At 37.3% G+C, this 17,055-nt stretch overlaps 1 protein-coding gene across 5 annotated transcripts in view; it reads left to right on the top strand.

Annotated features, from left to right (window-relative positions):
- GRIA2 (glutamate ionotropic receptor AMPA type subunit 2) overlaps positions 1–17,055 on the top strand; it is a 183,374-nt gene that overhangs the window by 91,008 nt on the left and 75,311 nt on the right. For all 5 annotated transcript variants that reach the window (XM_070474940.1, XM_070474941.1, XM_070474938.1 and 2 more), the window contains exon 3: positions 4,616–4,855. In XM_070474940.1, coding sequence (XP_070331041.1) covers positions 4,616–4,855 — 240 coding nt within the window. The remainder of the gene's footprint in view (positions 1–4,615; positions 4,856–17,055) is intronic.

Here is a 17,055-nt window from a genome sequence, read left to right as displayed (position 1 = left end):
TAAAACAAATGGAAAATGAAAGGTAATGGCTCCTTATTCAGATCGTGTATGCAAACACTGGCCTCTTTTACCGAGTGGTTCACTGAGGATGGGTGAGGAAGCCTCATTAATAAATCATGTTGCCTGATATTCCTATAGTATTTAGGTGATATGCCAACACTTTGCAGGAAATGAAATAAAATAGACCCAGAGAAAAGTTTAGAGCAACTTCTCATTTTTATGTCTTTTGGAATCAACAATTTCTGAACAAGCTTGAGATTTAAGATATACATGTCAGTACACATATATACATGTATAAAATAAATCATAGAAGAATTTGCCTAGAAGGGTTTTAATAGTGAAAGGGCTTTTTCATGTATGTGAGCAAGGAGCAGAATCAGACACATTAAAGGTGGTTTTCCAGTTCTGTACTCAGACAAGAACAGAACTATAAGTGTGAATATGTCAGGAATCTCATCTTTGCTTTATGTTAAAGTTTTAAAATAAATGTAAATAAATACACACAGTTATTTTCTGAGATATATTAGTCTGTTGTGCAGGAAATCGGTAATAAAAATGGCAATTGATATATTACACAGACCTAGACATATTACACAATGATATATTACACCTAAAATTCCAGAAAATGTCTTATGTTAGAAAGGCAGAAATCAGTTGAAGACTAATAAATATTTAAAAGACAATAGGAATGTTTGATGAATAAAGGCCACTCAAAGAAATAACCAATCTGGCTTTCCTTTCATTTCATATCACACAGTAGTCATTATAAATTATTGCCTATCATGTACTAATTGCCTGCAATTAGCTATTATAATCTTTGGCAGCTTTCTTATTCTGAAACAATGATCTTTACCTATGAAAATAAATAATACTCTTATTTATGAAACAAATCTACTTTTTCTATAGATCATTTATTTTTGTGACTAAATTAAAGTGAAATATGATAGTATTGGCTTTATCCTTTAAATGAAGTTTAATCAATGTGAAAGGAAGTTTGGATAGCTGACTTTCATATTTTGGATTGAAATAAACTTTGAAATTAAAAAAACATCAGTTATTCATCCACTCAAAGCATGTAGTTGACCTGAATTTGTTGTCTTAAGAACTGGGGTGTGTGGTTTGTACTGTGTGTTGCAGGGGTTAGTCTTGGACAAAGGAACCCTACTTCTCAGAAAGATAGGATTAAATCTGTGTTTCAAAAATTATTCTGGTTAAATTGTGGAGAATTGAATGAAAGGGGCATAACTGGATGAAGGAAGAACACTGGGTAGGTATTCCACTAATCCGAGTGAGAAACACAATATTATCCATTAATAAAGAGTGTGGACTCTGAATCCCAACTGTTTGGGTTTTAATACAGCATCTCTCATTTGCTAGATGTCTGACTGGTTAAGTCACTTCGTCTTTCTACATTTCAATTTTCCTTTTCAGCAATTTGGAAATAATAATAGTTTCTATTTTGAGGGTTAGAAAGAGAAATAGGTAAGTTAATGTACCATGCCAGGCCACAGGGCAAGCACCAGGTACATAAACATATGTTGTTAGTGAATTGGTTGGAGTAGAGAAAGACATAAGGGTCCACCTTTGAGTACATTTAGGTATTCGAATGACTATAACTTAGTGATGGTCTGACTGCGGGGGAGGGTTTGGGAGAAGGTTCTTCACTGAAATACAAGTAGGGGTAGAGAACAAGGGATTGTGGGAGCGATGGGGACTTCCCAATAAAATATTGTATTTTTTCTTCTAAGAATGATTCTAAGCCAAAGCATTTTGATAATATTTTGTCTCATGTGAAGTAGACACATGCATAAATTAAGTTCATGGGAAAGGTTAAAAAAGATTAGGAGTTCTGAGCTTCATTCAGCCACTACTTGACTCAGTCTTTGAAGGCGAGAGATGTCCTTTTTGGGTGACATGTGTCTATGCGTGATGGCAGGCCTGCTTCTATCTTCTCTCAAAGAGGTTTTGGTCAGCACTGGACTTTTCATAAGCACACCAATTGTGTAATATAAAAACATTATTAGCACAATAAAGCCTTTTAAAAGAATCAGCTAATATAAAGAATGAATTCTCATGAATATATATAAATCTCAGATAATGGCAGTTAGTTCTTACAATTAACGATTTTTACTTGTACTCTTTTTTTTTATAAAGTTATCCTAAAATATGTTTACATTTACATAGTCTGTTAAATAATAATGTGCATGTTTTCTTTTTTCTTCCAGTTCTGAAAGTGTTAGTCGCTCAGTCATGTCCAACTCTTTGAAATCCCATGGACTGTAGGCCACCAGGCTTCTCTGTCCGTGAAATTTTCCAAGCCAGAATACTGAAGTTTGTAGACATTCCCTTTTCCAGGGGATCTTCCTGACTCACAGGTCAGATCTGGGTCTCCTGCTTTGTAGGCAGATTCTTTACCATCTGAGCCCCCGGGAAAGCCCTGTTTTATTGAGATGTAGTTGACATACAGCACTGTATCACTTTAAGGCAGACAGCACAATGATTTGACTTACAGATATCATGAAATGATGACCACAATAAGTTTGGTGAGCATTCATCATATCACATAGATACAAAATAAATTTAAAAATTTTGAGATGAGAGCTAGTAGGGTTTACTCTCTTAACAACTTTCACATATGACATTCTGCAGTGTTAATTACATTTATTATGTTTTACATTACATCCTTGGGCTTTCCTCGTGGCTCAGATGGTAAAGAATGTACCTGCCAATGCACACGGCACAGGTTCGATCCCTAGTCAGAAATATTCCCTGGCGAAGGGAATGACTAACCATTTCAGTATTCTTGCCTGGAAAATACCATGGAGAGAGAAGCCTGACGGGCTATAGTCCATGGGGTCACAAAGAGTCAGGCACGACTGAGTGACAAACACTTTCACTTCACTTCACTTCACATCCCTAATACTTCTTTATCTTATATCGGGAATTTCATACATTTGACTCCTTTCATCCAGTTCTCCATTTCCCCACTCCTCATCTCTGGTGACCACAAATACAATCTTTTTTTCTATGAGTTTGTTTGCTTGTTTGTTTTTGATGCATAATTGACCTACAGTGCTATGTTACTGCCTGGTGTACAACATAGTTCCTTATTTCTGTATATCGCAGAATAATCACCATGATAAGTCTAGTTACCATCTGTCACCATACAAAGTACTATTGCCTATATTCCTCACAATCTATATTTCATCCCTATGACTCATTTATCTTGCAACTGGAATTCGTACCTCTTGATTTCCTTCACATATTTCACTCACCCCCCCCCCTTATCCCCACCCCACTGCTGATCATCTCTTTATTCTCTGTATCTGTGTTTCTGTTTTGCTATATTTACATATTTGTTTTGTCTTTTAGATTCCACACATAAGTGAAATCATACAGTATTTGCTTATTTCACTTAGCACAACGTCCTTAAGGTCTATCCAAGATTTTATTCTTTTTTTTTAATAGCTGAGTAATATTTCCTTATATATATATATATACACTACATCTTCTTTACCTACTTATCTGTTGATGGTCACTTATGTTGCTTCATGTCTTGGCTATTATGAATAACATTGCTATGAACATTGGGGTGCATTATTTTAGGAAAGTACCCAAAAGTAGAACTGCTTGATCGTATAGTAGTTCTACTTTTAACTTTTTGAGGAACTACTATAATGTTTTCCATAGTTGCTGTACAAATTTACATGTCTACTAACACTGTGCAAGGGTTCGCCTTTCTCCATATATTGCCAACACTTGTTATTTGTTGTGTTTTGATGATGCCCACTTTAATGGGTGTGAGGTGATATCTCTCTGTGGGGTTTGATTTACATTTCCCTAATATTAATGATGTTGAACATCTTTTCATGTGTCTATTGGCCATCAGTAAGTCTTCTTGGGAAAAACGTCTACTCAGGTCCTCTGCCCATTTTTTATTTGGGTTGTTTTCATTTTTTGTTGAGCTATATGAGTTATTGGAGAAGGCAATGGCACCCCACTCCAGAACTCCTGCCTGGAAAATCCCATGGACGGAGGAGCCTGGTAGGCTGCAGTCCATGGGGTCGCAAAGAGTCGGACACGACTGAGCGACTTCATTCTCACTTTTCACTTTCATGCATTGGAGAAGGAAATGGCAACCCACTCCAGTGTTCTTACCTGGAGAATCCCAGGGATGGGGGAGCCTGGTGGGCTGCTGTCAATGGGGTCACACAAGTCGGACAAGACTGAAGCGATTTAGCAGCAGCAGCAGCATATGAGTTATTTGTATATGCTGGATATTAACCCCCAGTCAGATATATGATTTGCAAATATCCTCTCCCATTCAGTAGGCTGCCTTTTTAGATTTGTTGATAGTTTCTTTCACTGTGCAAAAACCTTTAAGTTCGATATAGTCCCATAACCAGAATTATTTTTTAATGCTTTATAATTCTTTGTATTTCTCAAATAAAGTGTTAAATAAGTCTTCATAAACTTGATGAATTATCAGCTCTCTATATGTTTTAATTTGTTGATTCTTTTGTATAGTATATAAACTGACATTAGCTTCAAGCAAATGCATGTGATTATATGCCAGTTTCAATGATTTATCTTTCTATTTCCCCTGTTCTTCTAGTCTGCTCCCAGTTTTCAAGAGGAGTCTATGCTATTTTTGGATTTTATGACAAGAAGTCAGTAAACACCATCACATCATTTTGTGGCACGCTCCATGTGTCCTTCATCACTCCCAGCTTCCCAACAGATGGCACCCATCCATTTGTCATTCAGATGCGACCGGACCTCAAAGGAGCTCTCCTCAGCTTGATTGAGTACTACCAGTGGGACAAGTTTGCCTACCTCTACGACAGTGACAGAGGTAAGTGACAATGCCTCTCTCTCTTTGTAATGGGTCAAGTTCAATGCCGACACCTTATATTCATACTTACACATAATGTTATAGAGCTGTGTGAGTGTATCCCAAGGGTGCATGCATGCTTAGTTGCTTCAGTAGTGTCTGACTCTTTGTTACCCTATGGGCTATAGCCCGCAAGTTTCCTTTGTCCATGGGATTCTACAGGCAAGAATACTGGAGTGGGTTGCCACGCCCTCCTCCAAGGGATCTTCCTGACTCAGGGATCGAACCGGTGTCTTCTGCATTGCAGGCAAATTGTTTACTGCTGAGCCATAGTCCAAGGGTAACTTTGCTTAACTGTGCTCTGAAAATGAAATGTAATTTGAACTAGGAAGCATATTTAAAATGAAACAAACAAAAACGTTGTGGATGTACAATTTATAGAGATGGATTATGTTCACACAATGCCTGTGTGTTCTGTTGTAATGTGAAAAGCCCTTTATGATATCAGCAGCTCAGACCCTAGGAAGACTATATTTCCAGCTCAAGGTGAGTGAAGTGACTCCTTGCAAACTAGTTTAGGTAAGACTTGAGTAAATATGCAGATAAGAACATCTAAAAAATGTATAAGTATTAAATATTTCCCCATGCAAAAGTTTTATTAGGCTAGGATGGTTGTTATTAACCTTGCTTTGTTATGAGATTCCTGAATCTTAGACATATTACAAGACTTTTTCATGATCCATTCATGTGTGGTTTAGCTGATCTCAAGTCTTTTGACTGTGTGGTTTAGCTGATCTCAAGTCTTTTGACACCAAAGCTTTGTCACAAGTCCCTGTTGTTACTTATAAGGAGATGGTTTGGATTAGCATGCCAATTAGAGTCTAGGCTCATTATGCTAGTTTTTATTTCGGAGGTGAGAGCACTTGCTTTGTGTTTCCCACTCATTTGTCCTGAAGTTTGGTTATTAGAAGGCCTGATTAACCTTACATGTCATAAAATTCTAGGTATTGCTAACCATTCCTGGGCCTGTGATTCAGCTTCAGTGGTCTGTGTACTTCCTAAAATAGTATGAATGCTTTGTGCACGTGGACATGGGTGATTTTTCTCAAAAGAGTATCCACCACCAAACTCAGAATTATTGAGGACCACCTTTGCCAAAATACCAGCCTGTTCAGGGAGCAGCGTGCTTTAAAGGTTCAAGGGAAAACCAGAAGCTTATTTCCTACCAGGAGAAGGCACCTTGCTTTCCTGCAAAGATAGTTGAGCCGGGAGCCAGCCACCAGCCCTTCTCCAGGATCAGTTTGCAGATACTGACTACAGCAATCAGAGCCTGGTGTCAGGTTCTCTGTCTTGGTCTCCAGTCCTGAGAATAACACTCTATGGGAAAGTCAGTCATCACTATACAAACTGAGCAAGTTTCTTCCTGCTTTGAGAAGGGAGAACTCTGCTCTACCCATGGGGAGTGAAAAACTGAAACACAGAACTGTTTAGAGTAAATACAGATTCCAGGGTGCTGGATTGCTCTGAAGTAGCATTCTTTTTCATGTGATAAAGGGCTTAGCATCTTGCCCTCTGCTGACTCTTTCACTCTTGACCCCTCTTCTAGGATTTCTAACATCTAAATGACTTTTACTTCTAGCCTCTCTTCTGTGTCCTTATCAAGTCTCCAGGCCCATGTGCTCATCCTTCATCCTTCCATTTCTGTACTTGTTTCTCTTCAATCCATTTTCCATAAGGGAGCCAGAAACTTTGAATGCTTTTATTAATTTCTTTAAATTTAGTCATTGCTTTCTAGGGGGGTATAGTTGATTTACAATATTGTGTTAGTTTCAGGTATATAGCAAAGTTCAGCTATACGTATACGTATATCCACTCTTTCAGATTTTTTTCCCATATAGAATGTTATAGGATATTGAGTCGAGTTCCCTGTGCTACACAGTAGGTCCTTGTTGTTTATCTATTCTATATGTACTATTGTGTGCATATTAATCCCAAGCTTCTAATTTATCTCTCACTCAGTTTACCCTTTGGTAATCATGTTTGTTTCCTATGTCTGTGAGTCTGGTTCTGCTTTGTAAATAAGTTCATTTGTGTCATTTTTTTTTTAGATTCCACATATAAGCAATATCATATTTGTCTTTGACTTATTTCACTTAATATAATAATCTTTACATCCATCCATGTTGCTGCAAATGACATTATTTAATTTTTTTATGACTGAATATATTTTATTGTATATATATACACCACATCTTTATCTATTTTTCTGTAGATGGACATTTAGGTAGTTTTCATATCATGGCTATCATAAATAGTGCTGCAATGAACATCTGGGTCCATCGTTTTGAACTATGGTTTTCCCTGGATATATGCCCATGAGTGGCTTCTCAGCTGGCTCACCTGTCAATGCAGGAGACAGAAGAGATGTGGGTTCAATCCCTGGGGTTTGGGAAGATCCCCTGGAGTAGGAAATGGCAACCCACTTCAGTATTGTTGCCTGGAAATTCCACAAGGATCCTGCAGGGTGACTGTCCGTGGGGTTGCAAATAGTCTGACATGACTAAATGACTGAACACAGCCATGCCCAGGAGTGGGATTGCTGGATCATGTGGTAGCTCTATTTTTTGACTGTTTTAAATGCTTTTCTGGCCACATTGATCCCTTGCTTAATATACTCCAATGACTCTTCATTATAATGAAGATAAAGTTGAAAATTACTAATGTGACTTTAGGGTCTTATTAGTATCTGGTTCCTGCCCATTTATGCTATGGTCTTGCTCATCTACCAAACTAAATCCATTTCACTAACATTATTTCACTTTCTCAGATGTACCATACTCTTTCACCTCAAATCTCTGCACATTCTTCTAAATCTTTCTCCTTAGGTCTCAGGTTATATAACATTCCCACAGAGATGCATTTACTATTGTTATCTTCTCTCAAAGTAATCTCTTTTTTTCCTATAATACTTATCACTATATATAATTAATATTGATGTTCATTCTTTCACCCAAGAATTAAGATTCTAGTCTGTTCTAGGAATTGTTTAATCACACAGGTTTTAATCTTTTTATTTAAGATCTGGCTATACGCCCAGGAAGCCAATGCCCTGGCAGTAACCACTACACTTAACTGTACGTACAGTGCTTAAGATAATGCTGGAACAGAGCTGATAGTCAATAAATGGGGTCAATAAATGAATGAGTTGAACATCTGTGTGTTTTGAGATGATCTTAGAACCTGAATCCTGCTTCCTAAATCAAAGGATCAGAGATGAATTCTCCTTACTTTTTGATGAGGTGGAAGGTGACATTTTATCTTTAGGGACACACTTCACCTTCTCTATGGCGCCCTCTAGTTGACACTGAACTTTTGAGATAATTCAAGGAGACAACAGCTGATATAAATAGAAAAAGAGAAACTCTAGTATTTGAAGAGAGAAGAAAGACAAGCTCTGGGAAATAAAGGATCAGATGATGAGGACAGACTTATGTACTTGTGAAAAGAACCTGAGACATTTTAATGATTTTATTAACACTTTAGAAATAGTAAATGAAATTGAAGCGATGAGATAATCTCCAATCATTAAATTATACAAATTGATTTGAGTTCAAGTGCAGCCATGGAGAGGTCACTGCTAGAGTGATATTATTAAGTAGTTGTATATTAAAGCCAAAATTGACTTTGTGGATACATTTTCAAGTTATTTTCAAATGGATACTTATGTTTTAATATGAAGAGTATTACACTGGCCTTTTAGCTGAATCTGTTTTCAGAGATAAATGTGTAAGACTCAAAGTACTGGCAAAAGGCTTGACCTTCATGTAATGTTTTACTTGTCTTATAGAAATGGGATGCTTGCTCTCTGATTTTTCCTTATTAATCAATTGTTATAGCTTTGCTGTTGCATCACATTTTAAAATGTTTATTCATTCGTCAAGTTATGTTTTCCCGCCCCACCAATTGTAGGCAAAGGAGGACAAATATGCATCCTGATCTTTGTGTAGATCTTTGACTAGTTCAGGTTTACTTGGGATTGGGGTGCCATGTGACCCTTTAGAACTGCTGGAGTCTTCTCTTTATCCAAGCTATGTGACAGCAGCCTGGAACTCCTTGTTGCCCCAGCATCCTTCCTAAAGCTCCAGAAAGAGTAGTTAGATGGATCTTCAACATATTTGAGCTATAGAGTAATGGTGCTTCCTATATTAATGTATTCAAAATAGGGTTTTTTTTTTGATACATATGTACAAAATTTGAACCAGAACTTGCTCAAAATGTGGTTTTTATTTATTGGGTTAGTGTTGATAAAGTAAGGTAATACATTTCTGAAGACAGTAGGTAAAACCAGAACTAATGATTTATAACTTGGTTTTAATTTTGAACCATACTGTTTTTCCCTGAAGGAAAGGCACATTGATTCCAGTTCTAAAAATGCACCATGAATGGAATAAAAATGCTTCCAAATTATAAATTTCTTTTATCATGTCCCTGAGAAAGTCAGAGAGGGAAATATATGTTAATCTAATCTGGTCTAGGCATGCTGCTTTGATTTAGTGATCATAAATATTAATTTCTGTGCCTGAAAGATGAATAAGGGCAGTGAATTTTAAACAGAACAAAGAAAATATTTTTAAGAACAAAGACATGGTCTGAATGAACTAGAACTATTTGCAGTAGTCATTTTTAATCCCACCCATTAATGTGAAAACTCAGATATTTAAGGGGCTCCCTAGGTGTCACTACTGGTAAAGAACCCGCTTGCCAATGCAGGAGACAAGAGACACAGGTTCAATCCCTGGGTTGGGAAGATCCCCTGGAGAAGGAAATGGCAACCCACTTCAGTCTTCTTTCCTGGAGAATCCCATGGACAGAGGAACCTGGCAGGCTACAATCCATAGGGTCTCACAAAGTCGGACACAACTGAAGCGACTCCTCAAGCATGCAAGACATTTAGACTTGATTTGTTCAGGGGCTGTAGGTTTTTCTGTAACTTTGTCACAGTATTGTGAACACTAGGTCAAGATGAGGCTGTTAACTGCTTCTAGTAATACTTGGAGAGAAGATTTAGGGAGATTGGCAGCTTATGAATAGGTTATACAGCTATAACTAATCCAGCAACAGTTAAGCTCGTGAAGAAGTAATACAGTAAAGAAATAAGTAACAGTACGTTAGCCATTCTTTCTTCTATCCAGAAATCTGAGCATTTAGTTAGAGTATATAACTTAATTTTAGAGTTCTATAATATTCTTGAGAGTTTTCAGAATATATTTTAAGTACATTTATTAGATAGAACAGTTCATTTTCCAGATTTTTTTCTATTTGTAGATGAACAATTGTGTATCTCAAATTTTCTTTGTCCTAAGTAATGAAATAATAAGAAATTAAGCCAGGATTTATATAACCTGATTTAGTGGTACAGATACCAGTTGAATAACCAGCTACTAAAAGTTTTAAACAAACCAATATTTATATAGAATTCCTATTGTTCATACAAGTTTATATTCTGAATTAAGTGATGAATGTATTTATAAAGATACTTCTAGGCTAGTTTATGTGGGAGGGAAAGAGGTAATACTTCCTCCCCTAATTAGAATATGTTACCAAGACACTAAAAGCATTAATTTGTGTTTTTTATGAATAATTTAGTTCCACCATAATATTTGTGATATGCATAGTCAGTGATTTTTAAAAAATTTTTAAATTAGCTGTTAATTTTATATAACTAGACATAATACAAAACTCTTAGTTTTAGGGAAAGGGCAGACCACATTGAGAAAATACTTGAGAGTCAGTTACTACTACTAAAAAAACAAATCTGAAAATACAGATTAATAAGCCCAGGACATCAGCCTTTCAAAATATGAGGCTGATCAGCCCATGGTTTGTGAATTATTTCTGGCTGTTCTTTGGAGATGACTGAATATTCTTCCATGTCTTCTGATGAAACTAAAGTCATTTCTGATGTTGTACCATCTGGCCAGCTTAGCATCAATAAATGGATGTATTTTGGGGGGGGGTTTCGAGATTACAAAATATTAATTCTGAGAGTTTTAATAACAGAATCCACAACAACTGTGAGTTATTTTTGATGCATAAAATGGATGAGTTTGATTCAGCCATTTCTTTAAATGCATCTTTATTGATTTTATATATCATCTCCATATTTTGGACAAGGTGAACTCACAGTAAAAGTTAGGTTTAGATATATAATTCAAGATTCATTTACATATTTAGTTTAGTTTAGTTTAGTCACTCAGTCATGTCCGACTCTTTGCAACCCCATGGATTGTAGGCTACCAGGCTCCTCTGTCCAAGGAATTTTCCAGGCAAGAGTACTGGAGTGGGTGCCATTTCCTTCTCTAGCATTTACATATTAGCATTTATATTTAGAATGTCTTATTATATATGTTTGTTGTTAGGTGTGCGTGCATGTTCTGTTGCTGTTATGTGCATCTCTTTGCAACCCTACAAACTGTAGCCCACCAGGCTCCACTGCCCATGGGATTCTCCAGGCAAGAATACTGGAGTGGGTTGACATTTCCTCCTCCAAGGGATCTTTCCAGCCCAGGCATCGAAACCACATCTCTTGTGTCTCCTGCATTGGCAGGGGGTTCTTTACCACCGAGCCACCAGGGAAGCCTCATGGTGGATAGGACAGAATCTTAAGAAATTATTATAATTTAGTATGTGGTAAACTTCATAATAAATGAAGTAATTTATTGCCTAGCAGAAAGGAAGCTCATGTATAAGTGCTATATGACAATATATAACATATAGATCACCACCCATGATATGATTATTTAAGGTGTGCAAAAAGAGAATTTTTATTTGTGCTTGTATATGATAGCTTCAAATACTAAGTATGAAAAAGAAAAACAACGTGCTTAAGTTTTGGCAGAGAGGTCTTGGGTCAGGCGGGTTTAATATTTCCTTTTTGGGGTATAGCTGTTTTGCAATGTTGTGTTAGTGTGTGCTCAGCAACAAAGTGAATCCGCTTCACAGTCACATACACTCCCTCTTCTTTTGGATTTCCTTCCCATTTAGGTCACCACAGAGACGGTCAAACAGAGTGAAGGAAGTCAGAAAGGGGAAAACAAATACTGTACATCAATGCCTGTGGAATATAGAAAAATGCTATAGATGATCTTACTTGCAAAGCAGAAATAGACACAGATGTAGAGAACACACATGTATACTAAAGGAGGAAAGGGGGCTGTGAAATGAATAGGGAGGCTGGGACGGACACATGTACACTATTGGTATATGTATAAAATAGACACTGATGAGACCCCGCTGTACAGCACACGGAACTCAGCGCTCTGCGGTGACCTGAAATGGGAAGCAAGTCCAAAACGAAAGAAATACTCCTACGTGTGGGCTTCCTGGTGGCTCAGTGGTAAAGAACCAGCCTGAAGTGCAGGAGACGCAGGTTCGATCCATGGGTCTGGAAGATCCCCTGGAGGAGGGCAGGGCAAGCCACTCCGGTATTCTCGCCTGGAGAATCTCCCATGGACTGAGGAGCCTGGCGGGCTACAGTCCATGGGGTCACCAAGAGTCAGACACGACTGAAGTGACTTAGTGCACACACATGCGTATGTGTATGTAAAACTGATATGTAGTTTTTAAAGAGGTGACAATGGAGAGTCACATCATGATTGGAATGTGAAAAGGTAGGACCTTGACAGTGGAAAAAGTTTAGAAAATTAGCTTTTTTTTTTTTCCTACTAGAAAGGAAAACTGAATGAACTTAATAACTGGTTTCAAGCACATTAATAGCTATTGAATTGATTCTGATGACCAACTGTGGTACTATCCTCACTGAAGATGGAAATCAAGGAAAGGACCTGAGTTATATCCTGGAAGGATTGTGTCTCTTGTGCTTCCTGCATTGGCAGGTGTTTCTTACCACTGTGCCATCTGGGAAACCTGGCTGTTTATTTACAGTGAATGGAAATCATAGATGATCCCCGAATTTTTTGAAAGAAGCCTTACCATTAATGTATTTTTTACAATGGAATGTAGTCTCTATTTAAATTATCCCTTGAGAAAATCTTGTTTATTTTAATTTAATTTTTATTGTTGTTACAAGACCAAATGGAGTAAATTGAGTTTGTTGTTTTGCCTCCAAACTCCACACAATTCATTTTAAGTTTAATTTATGCTTCTACTTTTCAATTTGAAATGGAAGTAAATTATTTTTAATTTTCATTATGAGATATTTTAAACAACAACAAGGACAGAATAATATGGAGACCCTCCAGGACCCTAACTTTATTAATGACTGATAAGAGGAATATCATTTTATCTCTATCCTTCTACCCTTCACCATTATTTTCAAGCAGATACTTCACATGCTGTTATTTCATCTGTATATATTTCAGGTTGTATTTTGAAAGAATAATTCTCTTGGTTTAAATATAACCACAATATTATTATCATATATAGGCAAGTTAACATTAATTTGTTTCTAACATCATCTGCTCTTTTCACAGTTTGAGTCAGGATAAAAATGAGTCCCATATATCCAGTTGGTTGACATATCTCTTAAGCCTTTTATAAAGTGATATAGAGTTTCCCCACAGTCTGTCAGTCAGTTCAGTCACTCAGTCATGTCCCACCATTGGGACCCCATGAACTACAGCATGACAGCCTTCCCTGTCCTTTACCATCTCCAGGAGCTTGCTCAAACGCATGCCAGTTGAGTTGGTGATGCCAGCTCATCCTCTGTCGTCCCCTTCTCTTGCCTTCAATCTTTGCCAGCATCAGGGCCTTTTACAATGAGTCAGTTCTTCACATCAGGTGGCCAAAGCATTGGAGCTTCAGCTTCAGCATCAGTCCTTCCAATGAATATATTCAGGACTGATTTCCTTTAGGATGGACTGGTTGGATCTCCTTGAAGTCCAAGGGACTCTCAAGAGTCTTCTTCAACACCACAGTTCAAAAGCATCAGTTCTTCAGTGCTCAGCTTTCTTTATGTCCAAGTCTCACATCCATACATGACTACTGGAAAAATCATAGCTTTGACTATATGTACCTCTGTCAGAAAACTAATGTCTCTGCTTTTTAATATGCTGTCTAGCTTTGTCATAGCTTTTCTTCCAAGGAGCAAGTGTGTTTTAGTTTCATGGCTGCAGTCACCATCTGCAGTGATTTTGGAGCCCAAGAAAATAAAGTCTGTCACTGTTTCCATTGTTTCCCTCTCTATTTGCCATGAAGTGATAGGACAGGATGCCATGGCCTTAGTTTTTTGAATGTTGAGTTTTAAGGCAACACTTTTACTCTCCTCTTTTACTTTCATCATCTTTCGTCACTTTTCATCATCATCTTTCACTTTCACTCTCCTCTTTAGTTCCTCTTTGCTTTCTGCCATAGGGTGGTGTCATCTGCATATCTGAGGTTATTGATATTTCTCCCAGCAATTTTGATTCCAGCTTGTTCTTCATCTAGCCTGGCATTTTGTATAATGTACTCTGCATATAAGTTAAATATGCAGGGTGGCAATATACATCCTTGGCATACTCCTTTCCCACTTTGGAACTTAGTCCATTGTCCCATGTCTGGTTCTAATTGTTGCTTCTTGACCTGCATATGGGTATGTCAGGAGAATGGTAAGGTCTGGTATTCCCATCTGTTGAAGAATTTTCCACAGTTCACGAATTGCTAAAGCCTCACTTGGAGAATTTTGTGCATTACTTTGCTAGTGTGTGAGATGAGTGCAATTTTGTGGTAGTTTAAACATTCTTTGGCATTGCCTTTCTTTGGGATTGGAATGAAAATTGACTTTTTTCAGTCTTGTGGCCACTGCTGAATTTTCCAAATTTGCTGGCATATTGCAAAATATGTGTGCAACACTTTCACAGCATCATCTTTCAGGATTTTGCGGGGGTCCAGCCTCCGCGCGTCCAGGAAACCCTCGGGATGAGCGGCGTCGGCGAATGGAAAGACTCAGGCAAACACACACACTGGCAGTGAAAAAACTACTACTACTTTATTTTTTCTTTAACCCCTTTATATACACCTTTTGTTGCTGAGGCCAAGGTATGACTTATTTTTTTTTTCTTTCTTGTTTTTCAATTTTTTCCGGATGAAGTCCCCCTTAGATCAGCAGAACAAGTCAGGGGATATTTTCCATGATTTAATTTCTCGGGGTACTAAATCTTCTGTCCCTGGTGGCGCGTGACAAGGGTTGGTTTGGACCTCTTAGCCCACTCTGTTTTCAAGCCTAAATGTTTTTCTTGCTTCACTGCTTTAATTGAATAGACAAGCGTCAATTACAGAAAAACACATAGCTACAGGCAAGAAAAATATTTTGACAGTTTTACAGCGTATGGTTAGCCACTTAATCACTATAGTTTCCATTATAATTCTACTTCTTGTAAAAACTTAACTTTTATATTATACACATACTACAATATCCTGCTTACTATTTAATCTACAAGCCACGAAACCTATAGCACTAAATTAAACCTATAGTACTAACACTACTTTCTAGTGCACTCCCAGGTGCACCATGGACAGGGAAAAATGGAGTAGCAGCAGCTTCATAGCCGTTCTCACTCCACAGTATGAGAACTACCAAGAATTCCAAGAAGGAGTATCAGAACAAACAAGACACACATAATAAGAGCAGGGAATGTCCCGGAGCCTACTGGACTTCTTCGAATTCCCCTGGGTTCATGACCTCCTTGAGTCCATGAACCTTTACCCAGATCCTTGTCATGGGCGGGGCTTTCGCTTGTCCTCTTCTGTTTCCTTTTGGCTCCCGACAGGATTTGAAATAGCTCGGCTGGAATTCCATCACCTCCACTAGCTTTGTTCATAGTGATGCTTCCTAAGGCCCACTTGACTTTGCACTCCAGGATGTCTGGCTCTAGGTGAACAATCACACCATCGTAATTATCTGGGTCATTAAGATCCTTTTTGTATAGATTTTATGTATTCTTCCATCTCTTCTTAGTATCTTCTGCTTCTGTTAGGTCCATAACATTTCTGTCCTTTATTGTCCCCATCTTTGCACGAAATGTTCCCTTGGTATCTCTAATTTTCTTGAAGAGATTCCCATAGTTTGTAATTTGATGATTGCACCACTGTGGCATTTAACACATTGCCTATATTCCTCATAAAAGGCTAATTAGATCTAGATGCTTGTTGAGGTTCACATTAGGTTTTTTGGTGTGAATACTGCATAGGTGATGCTGAGTATTCCCATTTGAAAGGTAACTTCTGGCCATCTTTTCTCTCTTTTTGTGTTGTTAGCATTAGTTAACCATTGTTGTCTTGGTTCATTAATTCACCTGGTGTTACAAGATTGGTTATAATTCTGAATCTGTATTATTTCACCATTTAGTAGCTGGAGTTTTTTCCAAAAAGAAAAGCCTCCCTTAATTATCTGAGTAGAGTTCATACAGAAAAGGCAGGAAAAAAGCTTGTTTATTTTCCTTTATTTACCAGTTTTCAAAATAGTTACTTGACTCCTTTCAAAAAGCCATCAAATGGTATCTTTCAAAGGCAATCTCATGTCTTTATTAACTGTCATTGCTAATTTATGGATTTTAAAAATGTATATATTTTAGTCTTTTGTAGATATTATTCTTACTGATGTTCACATTGCCTCATCTTTATTTAAAGTGATTTTTCTCAAATTGGTTTCTGAGTCTTTGACCCAGCGCTGGTAGTTTTGCAGTTTCCTTGCTTTATGGTGTAACAAGATGTTCTAGACCCTTCTTAAATATCCTTGGCCAGTATAGAATCAGTAAAAACTTTAACAGTATTTTCCAGGATCAGGTAATTTTCAACAAGATTTAGAGTGCACATATTTTTTGTTGTTGTGGTAAATAGATTTACATTAAATTCAGTACACGAATAAAGCTTTTAGAGTCATGTGATTAAACAGGGTAAGTCCCACATTCTGTGGATAAAAGAGGATCAATAGTCTTGTCTGTCTGGAATAAGGATGATGTGAGGAGACCTGAATTCTTTTTGGAGGCTTGATTTTTATTGTCCAATAAGGTCTTTGTAGAAGTGCTGAATTTGTGTTGGCTATAAAGTGTTGAAGTAACATGAAAAACATGTTTATATACTGATTTTCCAAATGTTAAAGGGCAGAATTAGCTTTAAGAAAGATATTCCCAAAGTGTTCCTCCTCCAAATCCTACATATGAGGTAATGTGTGAACAACTAAAAATAAAAATACCATTTTCTAAGTTGTATGATGCTACAAG

This window comes from Odocoileus virginianus, chromosome 12 (genome assembly GCF_023699985.2).
Source record: "Odocoileus virginianus isolate 20LAN1187 ecotype Illinois chromosome 12, Ovbor_1.2, whole genome shotgun sequence".
NCBI classification, from domain to species: domain Eukaryota; kingdom Metazoa; phylum Chordata; class Mammalia; order Artiodactyla; family Cervidae; genus Odocoileus; species Odocoileus virginianus.
The sequence above is the reverse complement of the archived record's forward strand: the minus strand, read 5'-3'. Positions and strand labels throughout refer to the sequence as shown.